This window comes from Acipenser ruthenus, chromosome 25 (assembly GCF_902713425.1).
Source record: "Acipenser ruthenus chromosome 25, fAciRut3.2 maternal haplotype, whole genome shotgun sequence".
Classification (NCBI taxonomy): Eukaryota; Metazoa; Chordata; class Actinopteri; order Acipenseriformes; family Acipenseridae; genus Acipenser; species Acipenser ruthenus.
The window spans coordinates 6626113-6640875 of NC_081213.1; the positions used below are offsets into that span (position 1 = coordinate 6626113).

The 14763-nt window shown below is 37.8% G+C and overlaps 2 protein-coding genes across 5 annotated transcripts in view; both read left to right on the top strand.

Annotated features, from left to right (window-relative positions):
* Positions 1-1873, top strand: part of LOC117413934 (parkin coregulated gene protein-like) — a 90758-nt gene extending 88885 nt beyond the window's left edge. The window contains exon 5 of the mRNA XM_059000286.1: positions 193-1873. Coding sequence (XP_058856269.1) covers positions 193-353 — 161 coding nt within the window. The 3' untranslated portion in view covers positions 354-1873. The remainder of the gene's footprint in view (positions 1-192) is intronic.
* A 9409-nt stretch (positions 1874-11282) lies between these two features.
* Positions 11283-14763, top strand: part of LOC117413581 (protein quaking-A) — a 53928-nt gene continuing 50447 nt past the window's right edge. For 2 of the 4 annotated variants that reach the window (XM_034022765.3, XM_034022768.3), the window contains exon 1: positions 11283-11715. In XM_034022765.3, coding sequence (XP_033878656.3) covers positions 11565-11715 — 151 coding nt within the window. In that variant the 5' untranslated portion in view covers positions 11283-11564. The remainder of the gene's footprint in view (positions 11716-14763) is intronic. The other 2 variants (XM_034022764.3, XM_034022767.3) reach the window with 2 other exon arrangements.

Here is a 14763-nt window from a genome sequence, read left to right on the forward strand (position 1 = left end):
ATAAATAGACACTGCATTGCGCCATGCATTCCCCTCCCCCTTAATACACAAGAGACTCTATTCCACAGTAAAAAGCTGAGCACCTTAGTGCTCCACTGGTTAATTGAGTTGACTTTGTGCCTAAAAGTAAAACAAAGCCTTTCATTACTTTCCGGTTCTGCTCAGTCACATTCTGTCCCTTTTCTGTTTCAGTCAATTCTGGAGATGGCATTGACTACAGCCAGCAGAAGCGGGAGAATATTGGGGACCTCATTCTGGAGACTCTGGAGGTGTTTGAGCGCTATGGAGGGGAGGATTCCTTCATCAACATCAAGTACATGGTTCCTACGTACGAGTCCTGCATGATGAACTGAGCGGACACTATACCGTTTCCCCACCAGCTCGCAAACTTAATCCAGCCTATGCAAAACTGATTGTTGTGTACCTGATTAAATTAATGATGCCTTTTTGTGTTTGTGTTTTTAAACATATTTCCTGATGCTAACATATTACTCCCTGGAGAACAATGAACAGATATTTCATTGAAGTTGTTAATGGTTTTTTTTCTTCTTTCTTTCTTAGTCGTCTTAATCATTTGATACCACAACCAGGGGTGTCAGAACAATTCTAGGGGGGACTTTTATGTTTTAAAAGTGGGTAAAGGCTTTAACACTAACCAAATTGGCTCTGCTGCCAGCTTCCGATATCCCAGTTAAGTAAAAATTTCACAGATACATACTGTAACTACTGCTGCATTAAACAAACAGCGGTACAACATCATTTTATTTTAATTGTTTTACAGTAGCAGCTAGGGACATCAGACTGCTCTTATTTCAGATCATTGAACAAAAAAAAAAAAGAAAAATGTCATGTATTGCATGGGCTTTACAAAAAGAGCCAGGGGTAAGAGTGCAGTTTAATTTATTTTAGCGTGTTCATCCGAATACATCTCACCAAATTTGATACATGCTTACAACCTGGAGTTAACTTCATTCATGATCCGGGTTAGATTAGAAAAGAATGATGTTTGAAAAATGCATTTCATTCGTTTGTGAAGAAAAATTCAACCATCCGATATGTGATTATATTATGGTTCTGTTTATCCAGAAGCCCCAGTAAATACAAAGGGGGTAAGCAGATTATTCCACTCAATCTGTTTGCCCAGATGATCTTTCAATCTAGTGTTAGGAGACCACTGGCATGGATACCCTTGTCCCACTAGATCCCAGTACTGTACTTCTGTAAAGCAGCATTCATTTAATACATAATACCAACACCAAGAGAATGAGCAGGGATTGTGTTTACATGTGGTAAATAATGGGTCCAAGGTGATACTAAAAAGACATTATTCTGACAATTCTAGGAAAAGCGTAGCAAAGTGCATGCAATCATAGTGAATCCCAAATAAATATACTGTACCATAGTAAAATAATGTACCATGTTATAATTGTGTGTTCTGTGTAAAACACTACATAACAACTGCAAATGTACCAGATTTATAAGGGGTGAAGGGTCATATTGTTAATAGGGAATACAGTAGGTGGATTTTGAAATGATATTTTTCTTTCGTTTTCAAGGTGATTAAATCATTTCAGGGTATTGCTTGTTTTCTTTTTGTCTAGATTTAGTGTTCTTAGGCTATTGATATATCATATGATTTTATCATTGACTTTCTTCTGGTTGAGATCATGAAGCGTGTCCCCATGTGCTGTGTATCAGTCTAGGCTTACCCAGCTCTATATGAGGCAGCAAATATACTCCCAAACCACCTGGGTACCTTTTTATAAAAGTGCACTGCCAGAGTCAGATCCTCCTTTTATCTTTAAAGCAAATGCATTCTGTTCCATTATAAAACCACTCAATAAACCACAATAAACCACACTTTCTATTAAAAGGCTTCTCTTCTCTCACTTTTCTCTTTTATGAAGGGGGATAACTTGATCAGGAAATAAATACCATGTAGATTTAGCCATTGAGCTCTAACATTACACAAAGGGCATGATCCATTCACCATGTGTGATGCATCTCAAGATGCATGTTATGGTTTTGATGGGCTACATTGTATGATGTATAATAAGATAAAATTGGGATGGCCCTTTTTTGTTAAAAGATGACTATGAAATTAGATTTTGTGAGATTTTCAATTTTCAGCAGTTTGTGAGATTTCAATTTTCATTGTCCAAGCCAATGGCTAGGCTTGGGGATCATTCTGCTATCTTGGTAATGTTTGAATAGCGCTTTTATTAAGTTCAGACTCTTCTTTTAGACGCTATGCAGACTTATCTTATAAAAGCTGTGCCTGTGTAGGCCGGGTAGCCTGTGTCACAAAGGTTAAACTTCTATAATGAATGTTTCAGCTAGAAATCTTCAAACCTTTCAACTAGTGAAAGAATTCTCATCAAATGATTTCTTAGAATTGTATATATTTGTCATAGAAAGTTTATTTTAGTATTAATACATTTCCCACCACTGCTTAATGTGTTTGTTATACTATGATATGTTTTCTTAGTCATCATTTATTACTGTTTGTTATGAGGTTTTTTTTTTTTTTTTTGTTTTTTTTTTTTTGTTTTTTTTTTTTAAGAGCTGCAATGGAAAAATATCAGACAAACTCACTTTTTCAGGGTGGAAAAAATTAACAATACACACCCAGTTGATATTTTTATGCTTCATTACAGAAATTCGACCTTGCACAGGACTGCTTAGGGTTGGTGTGGGCGGTCGCAAAAGGGGAATATATATACTAGCTTTAGGGTAAAATATGTCTTCTTCTGTATATAAAAAAGGGGTTATCAAACTGCTTAAAAGAAGGCTGTCACATAGATCACTGAAACCAGCATGAATTGACACGACGCCACAGTAGGTTGTAGCACTCTTGAGAGGTAGCTGTGATTTCTATCTGAAATTATTTCTGTGATTTTATGTCTGCTTTTTTTAAACTTGTACCCTTTGGCTTACAAGATGACATTGATTTTCTTAGACTGCGCTTTCCTACGGTGCAGTATTTCTGAGATTAAGGGATTTACTTGTTAAAAAAGTAAAAATGATCAATACAAGTTGTTTTCCTGCAGCGCCTAACAGCAACTTGAAGTGTTCTACAGTACCTACTAACCACAGATACACACTTAGGACGTACATATCCGTACATGCCACAATCAAAGGCTTTTTCAACGTAATGATGATTCTTCCACTAAGGTTTTTAAATCATCTTGTTATCTTTACTGCCAATAATCACTATCCTTAACCTTGTAAAGCTGATCTTTACATTTCTAATTAGCTTTGAAGTGTCATGGTTTCAAGATGCAAGTCACACCCACTTTTCCAGGTGCAACTCAAAAGTCACCACATGTAATATAGTGTTGCCTGCCCCCCACCTCCCCTTAATCTTTGACTTTTTACTTTCCAGTTAAGGCTGCTGTTAGTTTTAAAAAAAATAAAATAATTAGCATTCATTTCTAGTTAAGTTTGTATATTTTGCTCCTTAATAACAGAATTCCAACAGTACAATCATAGGTATGACAATTGATTAATTCGATTAAGGTTAACCTTATAAAATAGATGATCTTCAAACATATTGGGATCCATTCAATTGGCATAAATGGTCACTACTTTAAATTCTGTTTATGTCAATAAACCAGGGGTGTCCAATCACGGTCCAGGAGGGCCATTCCACTCCAGGTTTAACAGGTAAAATGAGATCATTAACTACGGCAGGGCCTGGATGGATGTTTAATTGTTTCAATTAAAGAATTTAGAACAGGCTGAAACAAAAACCAGGAGTGGAAGGGCCAAGTTTGGACACCACTGCAATAAACCAAAGGCACCCCAGGTGGATTTTAAAAACTATTCTAGATTTCCATAACCTTGAAACAATTTGTAGATCCCTGCATCTGCTGTATCTTACTCACCAAAAACCATAAGCAAATCAACAGAAAATGTGCATTAAAGATTCCAGTTTCATACATGGGTGTGTGGTATAATGCATTCTATATTGGGTAAATCATGTCTCTTGTAGCACATTATAGGTTGCAAGCAGGTATGAAGGAATGCCTTTTGGACTCCCAAATTGTTTTAAAGAAACAAGGAACAAGGGCAGGGCTGCACAATTGAATAAAAATCACCCTTAGGAAACCATTAATCTTGTTCAGTCAAGCCCTGAGGCAGTCCTGTCCCAGCAGCTCGCACTGAGCATGTGCAAAATAAAGACAGAATAAAGCCTGCTTTATCCAGGCTTTAACAATGTTGTAACATTTCTTTTAAAGCACAGCCAATTGCATATTAAGTACAGCAGTTTGTAAAAAGCTGGTATTTACCCAGTAACCCAGCAAACATTGGATACGTGCCTTGCACTAACTGTGAATCAACCTATTGCGATCCACCGGCACTTAATAACAGTAATTACACACAGTCTTTTGATGCCCTCAAAACAGCACTTACAAGAGTGTAATTACAGCGTTGGCCATGAAAACACCTCCAGCACCTTCTGACCCTGTTATATCAAAAGGTCACTTGCCAAATGATAATCAGTGGTAGAATGGTACCACAGTTCTATACCAAAAGCATCTCAATGGCATGAACCAATATACAATGGCAATCCTTTTTTTTTTTTTTTTGCATTTCATTATTTTGTCATTGTTGCCAATGTTGGGGTCTGCTAGAGTTTCTTAATAATTACATCCCAATGGATTTCTTAAACCTTTCTGCAAGGGTGCATCTGAAATTCAGTTGAAGTTATTGTAGACCTTCATATGCTCTTTCTACATACACTGCCAGGACCTATATCTAATATGTGGTTGTGCCCCCATTTACCCTGATTGCAGCCTTCACACAACTTGCATGAGGTGCAGAGAGATAGACAGAGGATCATGATGATTAATGCGTTGTTCAAATTCATGCTCGTTTGTATTGGGATTCAGGGATTGGAGCTTGCATGGAAGATGCCTGAAGTCTGTCATGCTCCTCGAACCATTCAAGCACAACTTGAAAGTAGCATTGCACAAGTGCAGCACCACTGGGAGGACTTGATCCTCAACAATGCATAGCTCAGCTATAGCATTTGTTCAGCCTTCCAGAGTAATCAAGAGACATACCAGGAGAACATGCCCTACACCAAGGTGATGCCGAATCCAATCGGATAGGCAGGTCCTAATAAAACAATTTACAGAGATCATTTTTAAAACATTTAAAAGAGAGACTATTAAATGTAGTCCTTATATCATGGTTAAAAGAGTTAGGCAAAGGACATTTTACCCAAACATGTGCCAACCCTTGGAAAGACCAGGTTGGCAGAATCACAGGAGCGCACATTATAGTTGGTATCATACCATTAACAAGTGTAAGTAACTAAAATGATATACAGGTATGTGGCGATACCGGAGTGGTCTCAGATTGGTTGTTACTTTGTGTGCTGTTTCTTATATAAACCCGAACAAGCAAATGAAAGACACAGATTTCCGGTTTTAACATCATGCATTAAAATGTAAGAGAAATGTTGAGGTGACAGACCATAAGAATTCGTACTTGATCTGTCAAGGCAAGAGATTGTGGAGATGAGTAAGATTAGCACTATTATCTAGTAAAATCTACTTTACTGTAGCCTCTGGGAGACGCTTTTAAAAGAAACCCAGTGATTCTGCCTCATTAACATGATTAGGTAGCTCATCTCGAGTACTCTCACTACTCTCTGTTTGGTTCCTACCTAAACATTTACCAGAATTAAGTTGCAGTGCAATTCTCAAATGCAAAAAAAAATAAAATAGTTTTTGCTACACTGAGACAGTTATGTTAAAACATGGGTGCAGAAATGAAGGCAGTAGAAAACAAAAATCTTATGCAAATTCACCATCTCTGCCACTGCTGCTTCACCCAAGTGTTCCTGGCTAAAAGACCATTACCTTTGAACGGCCTGGCTCCCCTGTGACACAGGATTAAGATTTCATTAGATTACAGGACTTGGAAGAAAAATCTCCATCAATCATGTGATCTGAACAGTTACTCTGCCTGGCAGATTAAAAGAAATAATCTTTCTTGTGACTGCAGACCTGTATATCCCCATGGCTCTTAGCTTTGGGCTGGTCAGTCTTGGCATTACTTTTTGGAGACTTAGTCCATTCTAAAGTATTACTAAACTTTCCAGTGAGTGGTGAATTTCCAAAAAGTGTTTTAGTGTTGCAGGGAGCAGCTGTAAAAAGTTTCAGTGGTTCTGAAATAAGTAAAAGTTCTGAATGTTTCAGATTAATTTATTCCAGCATAAAACTGGACCACGTGTGTGTGTGTGTGTGTGTGTGTGTGTGTGTGTCTCATGTAGCACAATGCATTCTATGTGGAGAAACTCCTGCCTTTTGTATCCACTTGGTGTATTACCATTGTAGCTGCCTTGACCATTGACCCCTGGTACAGAAAAATGACACTGATGATCATTTGTTAAATTAAGTTTAAGTACAACAGCCTTGGCTAGACACATGTGTAGACTACGATCTGTACTGAAGCTGATATGGCTCATGCATGCTTTTAATATAATCAAATTAAATTTCTTTTTGAGCGACTATACGTTTATACAGAAGAACACATTTTAGAAATAAATGTAATCAGATCTCTGCTGCAGCCTGGAATTAATAGAGCTTTTAAAAATATAAAGGGCAATGGTTTGTCAAGTGTAAGTAACATTTCTGATAACAGTGGATGATGCTGAAAGCAGTGCAAAAAGCTTTCTGTTCTACCTGCTCTTTTCAAAGGGCTCATTATGGCTCTCATGCCCAACACTGACTCCGTTGCAACATCATAATAATTGTTAATTTATAATGTTCCCACGTAGATTTTAACAATTACTAACCGCGCTCCATGAAAATATTGTATATGTTTGATTAAAACAAATTAGGCTCTTAAAACAGCTCAAAATTTTACTGCTAAACCAGCTGCCGGTAAGAAAAGTATTGGAGGATCCTGTCTTTTGTGTCATATACCAGGACGACTGGCTTGTTCACTTTAGCAAGGGCAATATTTGTGGTGTATCAGTGCAAGGTAGTACTATTATATTGTAGGGGTCCTAGTATAGAACTGCGTGAGTGATGTTAGGAGTGATCAGTCATTAGCCCCTGTAATTCAGACACTAGTTTCTGTGCTGATCTGTGGAGGAATCCCTAGCCTGCTGGTGGCTGGCAGAGCTGATATATGAATAATAGAGAGCCCACGCATTATCACAGTATGTTGTAAATGTTTTTTCAGCAGCAGCAGAGTTTATAACCACACTGTAACCTCTGCAGTCCTTTCGTTTATAAATCTTAAAACTTTTTGTTTTGTTTTGTTTTGTGCTGGGACCCAGATTTTGTGATGTCTCTCCTGAAATGAATTCAAAATGGCACCACTATGGTAATTAGGCTTATTTAATGAAAATCCCAACACCCACCAGGATCTAATACTCTGAAAATGTGGATTTATTACACTCTAGTTGCTGATTGATCTCTAAACGTTGTCAAGTCAGGATGAGTGATAGTATGTCAATCCTAATAAGAGGTTAGAAACTGGATTTCAAAACCTTGACAGCACTCCTTTATGATCTTAAGATTTGTCATTGCAAAATACCCAATTTGATTTCTTCTTCTTCTTCTTCTTCTTCTTCTTCTTCTACTATCACTTTTGTAGTATTGAATGTTTAGCCCCTTTTAGAAGGTCAGAAAAGAGTTCTACACCAACACAATTTGTTATCAATGTAAAAATAAATTTCACCCAACTGTGTCACAGCTGATACAAAGCCTAAAGGATCTGTCTATATTGCTGTGACTGCAGGATATCATGGATGAAGAGAACACTGGAAAATTGGTAGAAGACAAGACAAAAACAAGCTTTCAGTTCATATCATAGATGTGAATAGGATTAATTAGTGAAATCAAACCAAGTTATTAAAATTAAAAATGCACGGTTTTAGGGATTAATATTATACACATTTCACTTGCAAGTGGCAAACTGTTCTAGCAAAGAACAAATCAGAGCGAAAAAGATACTAAAGCTTTGAAGGCGTGCCAAATGTGCGATGCCAAACTACCGACGTTTTCAGCATTTGTGTTTATAAAGAAAAACAAGCACAGTGAACAATTTGAATCTCTCTACAGAGTCTCTCTCTCTCTCTCTCTCTGTGTGTCGTGTGTGTGTCTGTCTGTGTGTGTGTCTTTCTCTCTCTGTCTGTGTGTGTGTGTGTCTCTCTCTCTCTCTGTGTGAGACGTGTTATCAAGTCATACTGAGACTTTATGACAGTAGCATTGGAGCCTTTTGTGGCATATGGCCTGGACCACTGCTGCAAATTCTGAACACCCTCCCTCTGAAAGCAGGTTCATTCAGGTCTCATCCAGAATGGTTAGTAAAGCTTGCTTATGACAGTTTGAGTGGGCATGCAGGATTCAAAACAACAAGGGAGAATAAAAAGAGGGACGTTAAGGGTAAAAATCATAAGCTTCTGTGAAAAGATGAAATATAAAAATATATCTTGTGGAGTCTGGTTAGTGATAAGTAGTTTTGGGCTGCCAAACTCAAAGCCAGCTCCTTGTTTAGCTCAGATAAGGACTGAGAATAGCACTGCAAAGGCTGGGGTCCGCTTTTTGATGGGGGTGCTGTACTCTATCTGTTTTAATTAGCTATTTGTCTGGGAAGGTGTTGAGGCACAGCTTTTGGTTTGTAATCATTTGATTATTAATCAAAAACATGCAATGTTTAGACAAAGACAGTGACACTTTCTGTGATTCAATTAATGAAGTATCAACCCCCTTGAGAAAACAGAAGTGGAAAACTGATTTGTTAAAAACAAGTTTGAAAAATTCAAGGGAGGGCAATGGAATTGGAAAAGAGAGGAGTGCTTAAAAGGAATTGAAAAGGGGGGCGTTGGCAAGGGACTCCTTGACAAATAACCAAATAATTGTCTTTGTGTATAAAAACAAATCATAAACTCATGAATAACAGCTTGTAACAGATGCCAGGTGCCAAATTATAAACAGAAACGAGCTGGGAGTCACACAAAACGTTGTTGCTATTTCTGGAATAAATCAAGAAAATTAATTAGGTAAACTGTGTTCTTTGTGTTAATTTACCATAAACCAATGTGACCTGATTATGCAAAGCAGAACTTAAAGACTACAGTATTTTTAAGTTTTATTTTTTAATTAAACCTTTTTTTAGGAATTACTTCAAATTTCAGAAATAGCAGCATGAATTACCTACAGCACTGTACCCCTCCAACCCCCTACTTTTTTTTTTTTTTTTTTTTTAAGACCATTTCGACCTCTTTACTGTACCCTTGCTATGGTCACAACTCCTGCCCAAGACAACTGCATGGGTGTTGGGTGGCATTTCAACACCAGCTGTTCAAACAGCATATCCAAAACAAGTCCTGAATTAAATACACAGACACACAGACTTTCAAAACCACCAAGGAGCACCAGTACAGCATAACATGGCTTAGGACTTTTTCACGAAAAAATAAATACGAGTGTGCTTGTTATTGAACATGTTATATAGCATTAAACATTTTAACCACAGACACACTATTTTATTAAAATATTATCTTGAATCCAAAGGGTATAAATTCTTAAATGAGGAAATTATTAATTTGCTATATTAATAGCAGTTCTATTGTGTTATATGATGCAGAGGACACTGTACACAGCTATCAGTAATTAAATGTAAAGCTTATCAATTAATTAATAGCTGATTAATGACCTTAAATAAAATTGCACCAAGTCCTCACCCCCAACTCAGTCACCCAGTCTGCATGGTCAGGCAGCAATCATAGATTTGATTAAAAGAAAATACTGTACTGTAGTAAAGCATACATTATGGCAAACAAATTTAATAATTTGTTTAACGTTCTTTTATTTTTTCATAAATGAAAAAACGACTTAATACTAAATAAATAAATAAATAAATAAATACAATCTAATGTTTACGTTTAGATACGTATACAGAACATACATGGATGACATACTTATATCCCAAGCTAACTATTAGTTAAATGTTAGATGTATTTACCATGGCAATACCAATATCATATTATTAGTTTGTGGTTTCTAAGAAGTTAAACAAGTCTTACATACAAAATGAAGTGGAAGAGAAGACACAGGGAGGACGTTTAACGATCAAAGAAGTCGAAATTGTTTTGACACAGCAGTGTAAACAAAGAAACCTGCATTTTACAACATTCTTTTATATTTTTTAGTCAACATGTAAAATATGTAGTGCAGTGTCATTTGCATATAATGAATTTCCTTGTGTAGGCCTGTTATTATTGTGTTGTTGTTTTGGTTTTCGGTCTGTCACCACACGACACCGCAACAGCGCTTTTCGGGTTACTGTGGGGTACCATTCAGGTGACGCAGGGGATATTTTTTCAGAAATTAAAAGCTTCGCAAATCAAACATTTAATTTCCCTCTGCATTCAATCATCAGGGTATTGATCGTGATACATACTACCTTTGGGGTCAATATGGCTACAGTATTTTAAAACAAACAAACAAACAAACAAACAAAAATATTTTTTTAAAAAGGGGGAAGAGTCCCATGTGAAATCAAAATAACTAAGATGAGTAGGCAGGATGTATATATATATATATATATATATATATATATATATATATATATATATATATATATATATATATATACACGTGTGTGTGTGTTTGAAAGGAGGTAAACTGCAGCGTGAATAAATGAAGTTATTTTTTCATCTACACAAAAGGTTTAAGTGGGTTAAAACATCATTTATTTCAGCATGTTTCGGGTAGAAGCCCTTCTTCAGCTGTGCATAGTATACATTATATTAATCTGCATGCCGACGTGTATTTGTTTAACCTTGAAGAACAACCCCCCGCATAGCTTAGTACCCCGGTCATACTTTGCTCAGATCAATCTGTGGATTTGAAAAAGGAACCCCTTTCGTATTAATAATAAACACCCAGCTGTTTGCATTTCAAACCCATATAGTGTACTATCTTGCATTTCAAATAAACAACGAGAAAACAAGCGATCACGATTGAGCAATATAAAGAAAACTCAAAATAAACTACTGTGGGTCTGTTCTCTTTCTACCGCCCCTTGCCACCCTTATTGGCTAGTTAGGATCCACGCTACCCCCACCCGTCTATAGTGCTAGTTCCCCTATGAAGCTTGACGGCTATCAATAATATCAATAACACTTACCCTAAACATACACCTTGGTTTTGATTGGCGTCAACATTTGCCAATCACAACGTGTAAACCCACCCCTGCGTTCTAACCCTCCCAGCGAGTCCACTTCTTTGTCTCTGTTGGCTGTCGCTCCTGTCCGTTGGAGAGTGACCTATCCAATCGTGGAGGAGTGGGTCGAGCGTTCTGGTTGATACAGTCTCGCACTAGCACTCAGAGATCGGACCGAGCCTGTACTTACTGGAGAAGAGTAACTGCCAGCGAGAGAAAAGCGACTAACCGGGAGGAGATCGTGGTGTTTTTTTTAAATCACGATATATCAGGAAGGCAGATAAACACGAGTGATTGAATCGTGGGGGGGACGAAGGATTTGACCACCAAGTTTTAGGATTGTGTTGGCTTGTTTTCTCGGTTCAGATATGATGATGGTGGGGGAGATGGAAGTGAAGCAGGAGAGACCGAGGCCGAGTCCCGATTATTTGATGCAGCTCCTCAATGAAAAAAAGCTGATGTCGAGTCTGCCGAATCTCTGCGGCATCTTCACACATCTCGAGCGGCTGCTGGACGAAGGTAAAACGACATTAAATAAATAAAACAATAAAAACAAAAACAAAAAAACACCAGAAATCATATAAGTGTTTCTTCAAAGAGAGCAAAACTGCACCATGCTGAGAAAGAAGTCTTAGCGATCTGGGATTGAGAAATACCTCCTGTCTCAACTTCAGAAACTACGGGAGCCCGGAGGGGAGGGGGGCATTTACGACCCCAACAGTAAAATATCTGTACTAGGATTTGTGTTTTGTTGTGCTTTTATTATATATTTAGTTATGCGTTAGCAACTCGCGTTAATAAAGAGTTGGTCTCCTGTAAAAGTTTTTAGAGTGCATTTCGCCTACATGGCTTTACACCCGCCAGTTATTCTCTCGGTTTAATTTTACTCATGTATTTTTTCCGCCGTGACATGTTTTATTTCTTTTTAGCGGCCTCTGTCAACAACGCTCATTCGTTGCCCGCTGTTTGGTTTGAAGGAATTTGCTAGATTTACTTATTTAAAGGAGAGCTCTCGCTTTTTAATAATACGTTGAAACGTCAAATAATTGTATATTTCGTGACATTTGTCTTGAGAGGAAAAAAAAAACAGGAAAACACGGGGCTGTTTAACAAAAATGTAAATAAAGTAGCTGTTTGTTGTCAAGTAGTACGGTACGCTTGTGTGCAATGCGGCGGGGTGGGTAGGAAAGGAGTTTCCTTTTCTTTTGCGAAAGTTAAAGTGGACGGGTGCGTTTTTGAGATGGTTTGACATTCTTGCTTGAGCTACGGGAGAGGAAAACTAGAAGGCCTGTTGCGCACCATAAATAACTTTTTTTTTTTTTTACAAAAAAGTTATTTTAAAGTTAACACCATCCGACAGATCTGCGTGCTATATAAGTTAGTTCTAAACGCACGTGTAAATGCTACATTATTTTCATATCACGAGTACGTCAAGGTTAATGTGCTCGGAAGACTAAAGTGGGGAAAGTGATTTATATTAATTAAATGAAATTTGAAACGCTAGAGAGCGCCACTTTCCTCCAGCTATTGCATTCAGGAATTTGGATGGAGAACAGCACACTTGGTGTTTGATGGTTGTGTAATAACAAGAAGCACACAGTAGAGCAGTATCGTAATATACACGGTTATGGATAATTTGAGTTAGAGAATTTGGTTGTTTACCATATGCTGTTGTCACGACGTCAGCCGCCACATACAATGAAATGTAGTCAATTTTGCACAATAAGTTATATAAATATTTAAGAAACCGCGACCTGTTTTGATGGTACCTGCACACACGTATTTCAACATAACCCGCTGTCAGACGTTCAGCTGGAGAAGCAACTTGAGTGAAACGAAATAATGCATAGCCACAGTATTCACAAAGAAAACGGTTCCAAAGAACAATATCGTAACTTTTGTTTTGTGTCATAGTTAAATATTCCTCAACACTGGTATCTAAATGGTTATTGGAAGCGGTTTTTTGCGTCGTTAAATAGGCTGTTTGATCATAACACTTACTTGATTGAAAGGCAACTGTTATATATTTTAATAAAATAAGAGAAACAGGAAAGTACTTTGAATAATCCCAAATGCCACAGGTTATGGATTAGTATATTTGCCCTTGGCGCTAATGCAACACATTCTTTGTGGTTTGCCTACTGTACATGAACTGTTTCAGCTCATGGGTTCAGATTTAAGCCTCTGCTACTTGAAACAGCTAGCTTTCCCTTTGTTCCAGAAGCCAGCAGTTGTGAGCTGATCTTTGGCAAGTAATTTGTTTTCCTTTGCTATGATGTATAGCAAAGGGAACCAGTACAGGATTGGGGAGTGGATATTTCCAACCCCTAGATCAGGCAGAAGCAGGGTCTAGCTTCCTGGTGCCTGTTTTTTTTGTGTGTTGAGTGGTCTAAATCTTAGGCCAACCTTTTTGTTTGTAGTCTGTTTTCTGTAGTCTGTTTTCTTTGTCTTGTGCTAGAAAAAGGTTTTACAAAAATTAATATTGATACATTTTACAACTTTATTCCTTATTCTCTATTAGATATTTCTAGAACGTTGCATAATTTTTCTATGGGTTTAACATGTCCCCACCAAATGCTTTTAAATTCATTGTTAGTTTAGAAGGACATTAATATGATGAGGATAGGTAAACTGCTTCAGAGCCTGTGAATCTGTAACATGACTGCCCCAATGTGATTTCACAAATCTTATACCTTCCTGGGTAAAAATAACATATCAGTGGTAGCTTTTCCCTTAGTTTTGTTTTCCTAGAGCTCTCTGTAATCTTGCTTGAGTGCCTGTTATCTGCCTTCGCAGTGATTCTGACTTGTGGAGTCTCTGCAATCAGTGAGTGCTGCTATTCTGGTGGTAAGGAACTGTCATTGGAATAACAGCATCTGTCCACAGTTCATCAAGGTGACACTGAAGTCATTGGGTAGGCGGTGTGATAAGCAGCTGAGTGGCAGCCAGAACACACTGTCTAAATAAAACTGGAGTGCTCTCGAACGACAATTTCCAGCCAGCCACGAGGCGACCCTTTCTAGTTGTCACCTGCCCAGAATGGTCTTGGCAGCTGTATCCACATTCCTCCAGATTAACTCTTGCGCTCCTGTGTTGGTTTTTCCAGGGCAGTGTAATTGACACCCTTGTATCGTTGCAACCCTAGGTTACGACTGAGGGATTAAGCTGCCAAGGTCACTCTGCTTACTGAATTCAGAAATTCTGTTGTGTGGCAGTAGTGTTTTGGCTTTAGTTGCCCTGGGTGATACTAAATTAGGTACAATGGAGCCAACGGCTTTGTAGATTTACATGCATGTGTTACGGAAACATGTCCTAGTGAAATAGCCTTGAAATTGAAAATAGAATCGAAAGTATCCCACAGTCCTGTATTATTCCTTGTTTGGACATATTGAGGCAAACCATAGTTTCACCTTCCGTGCACTCTGCTTTATCAGAGCAAACCATTATGTTTGTTGACTTCCCCCTAATGTTGTTTTTGCTGGGGGACCCACATTGACATGCTGTTGCTTTGGCTGATAAAGCTGTCTGCCATCAAGCTGGCTTTTTATCTCTGCCTCTACTCAGGTC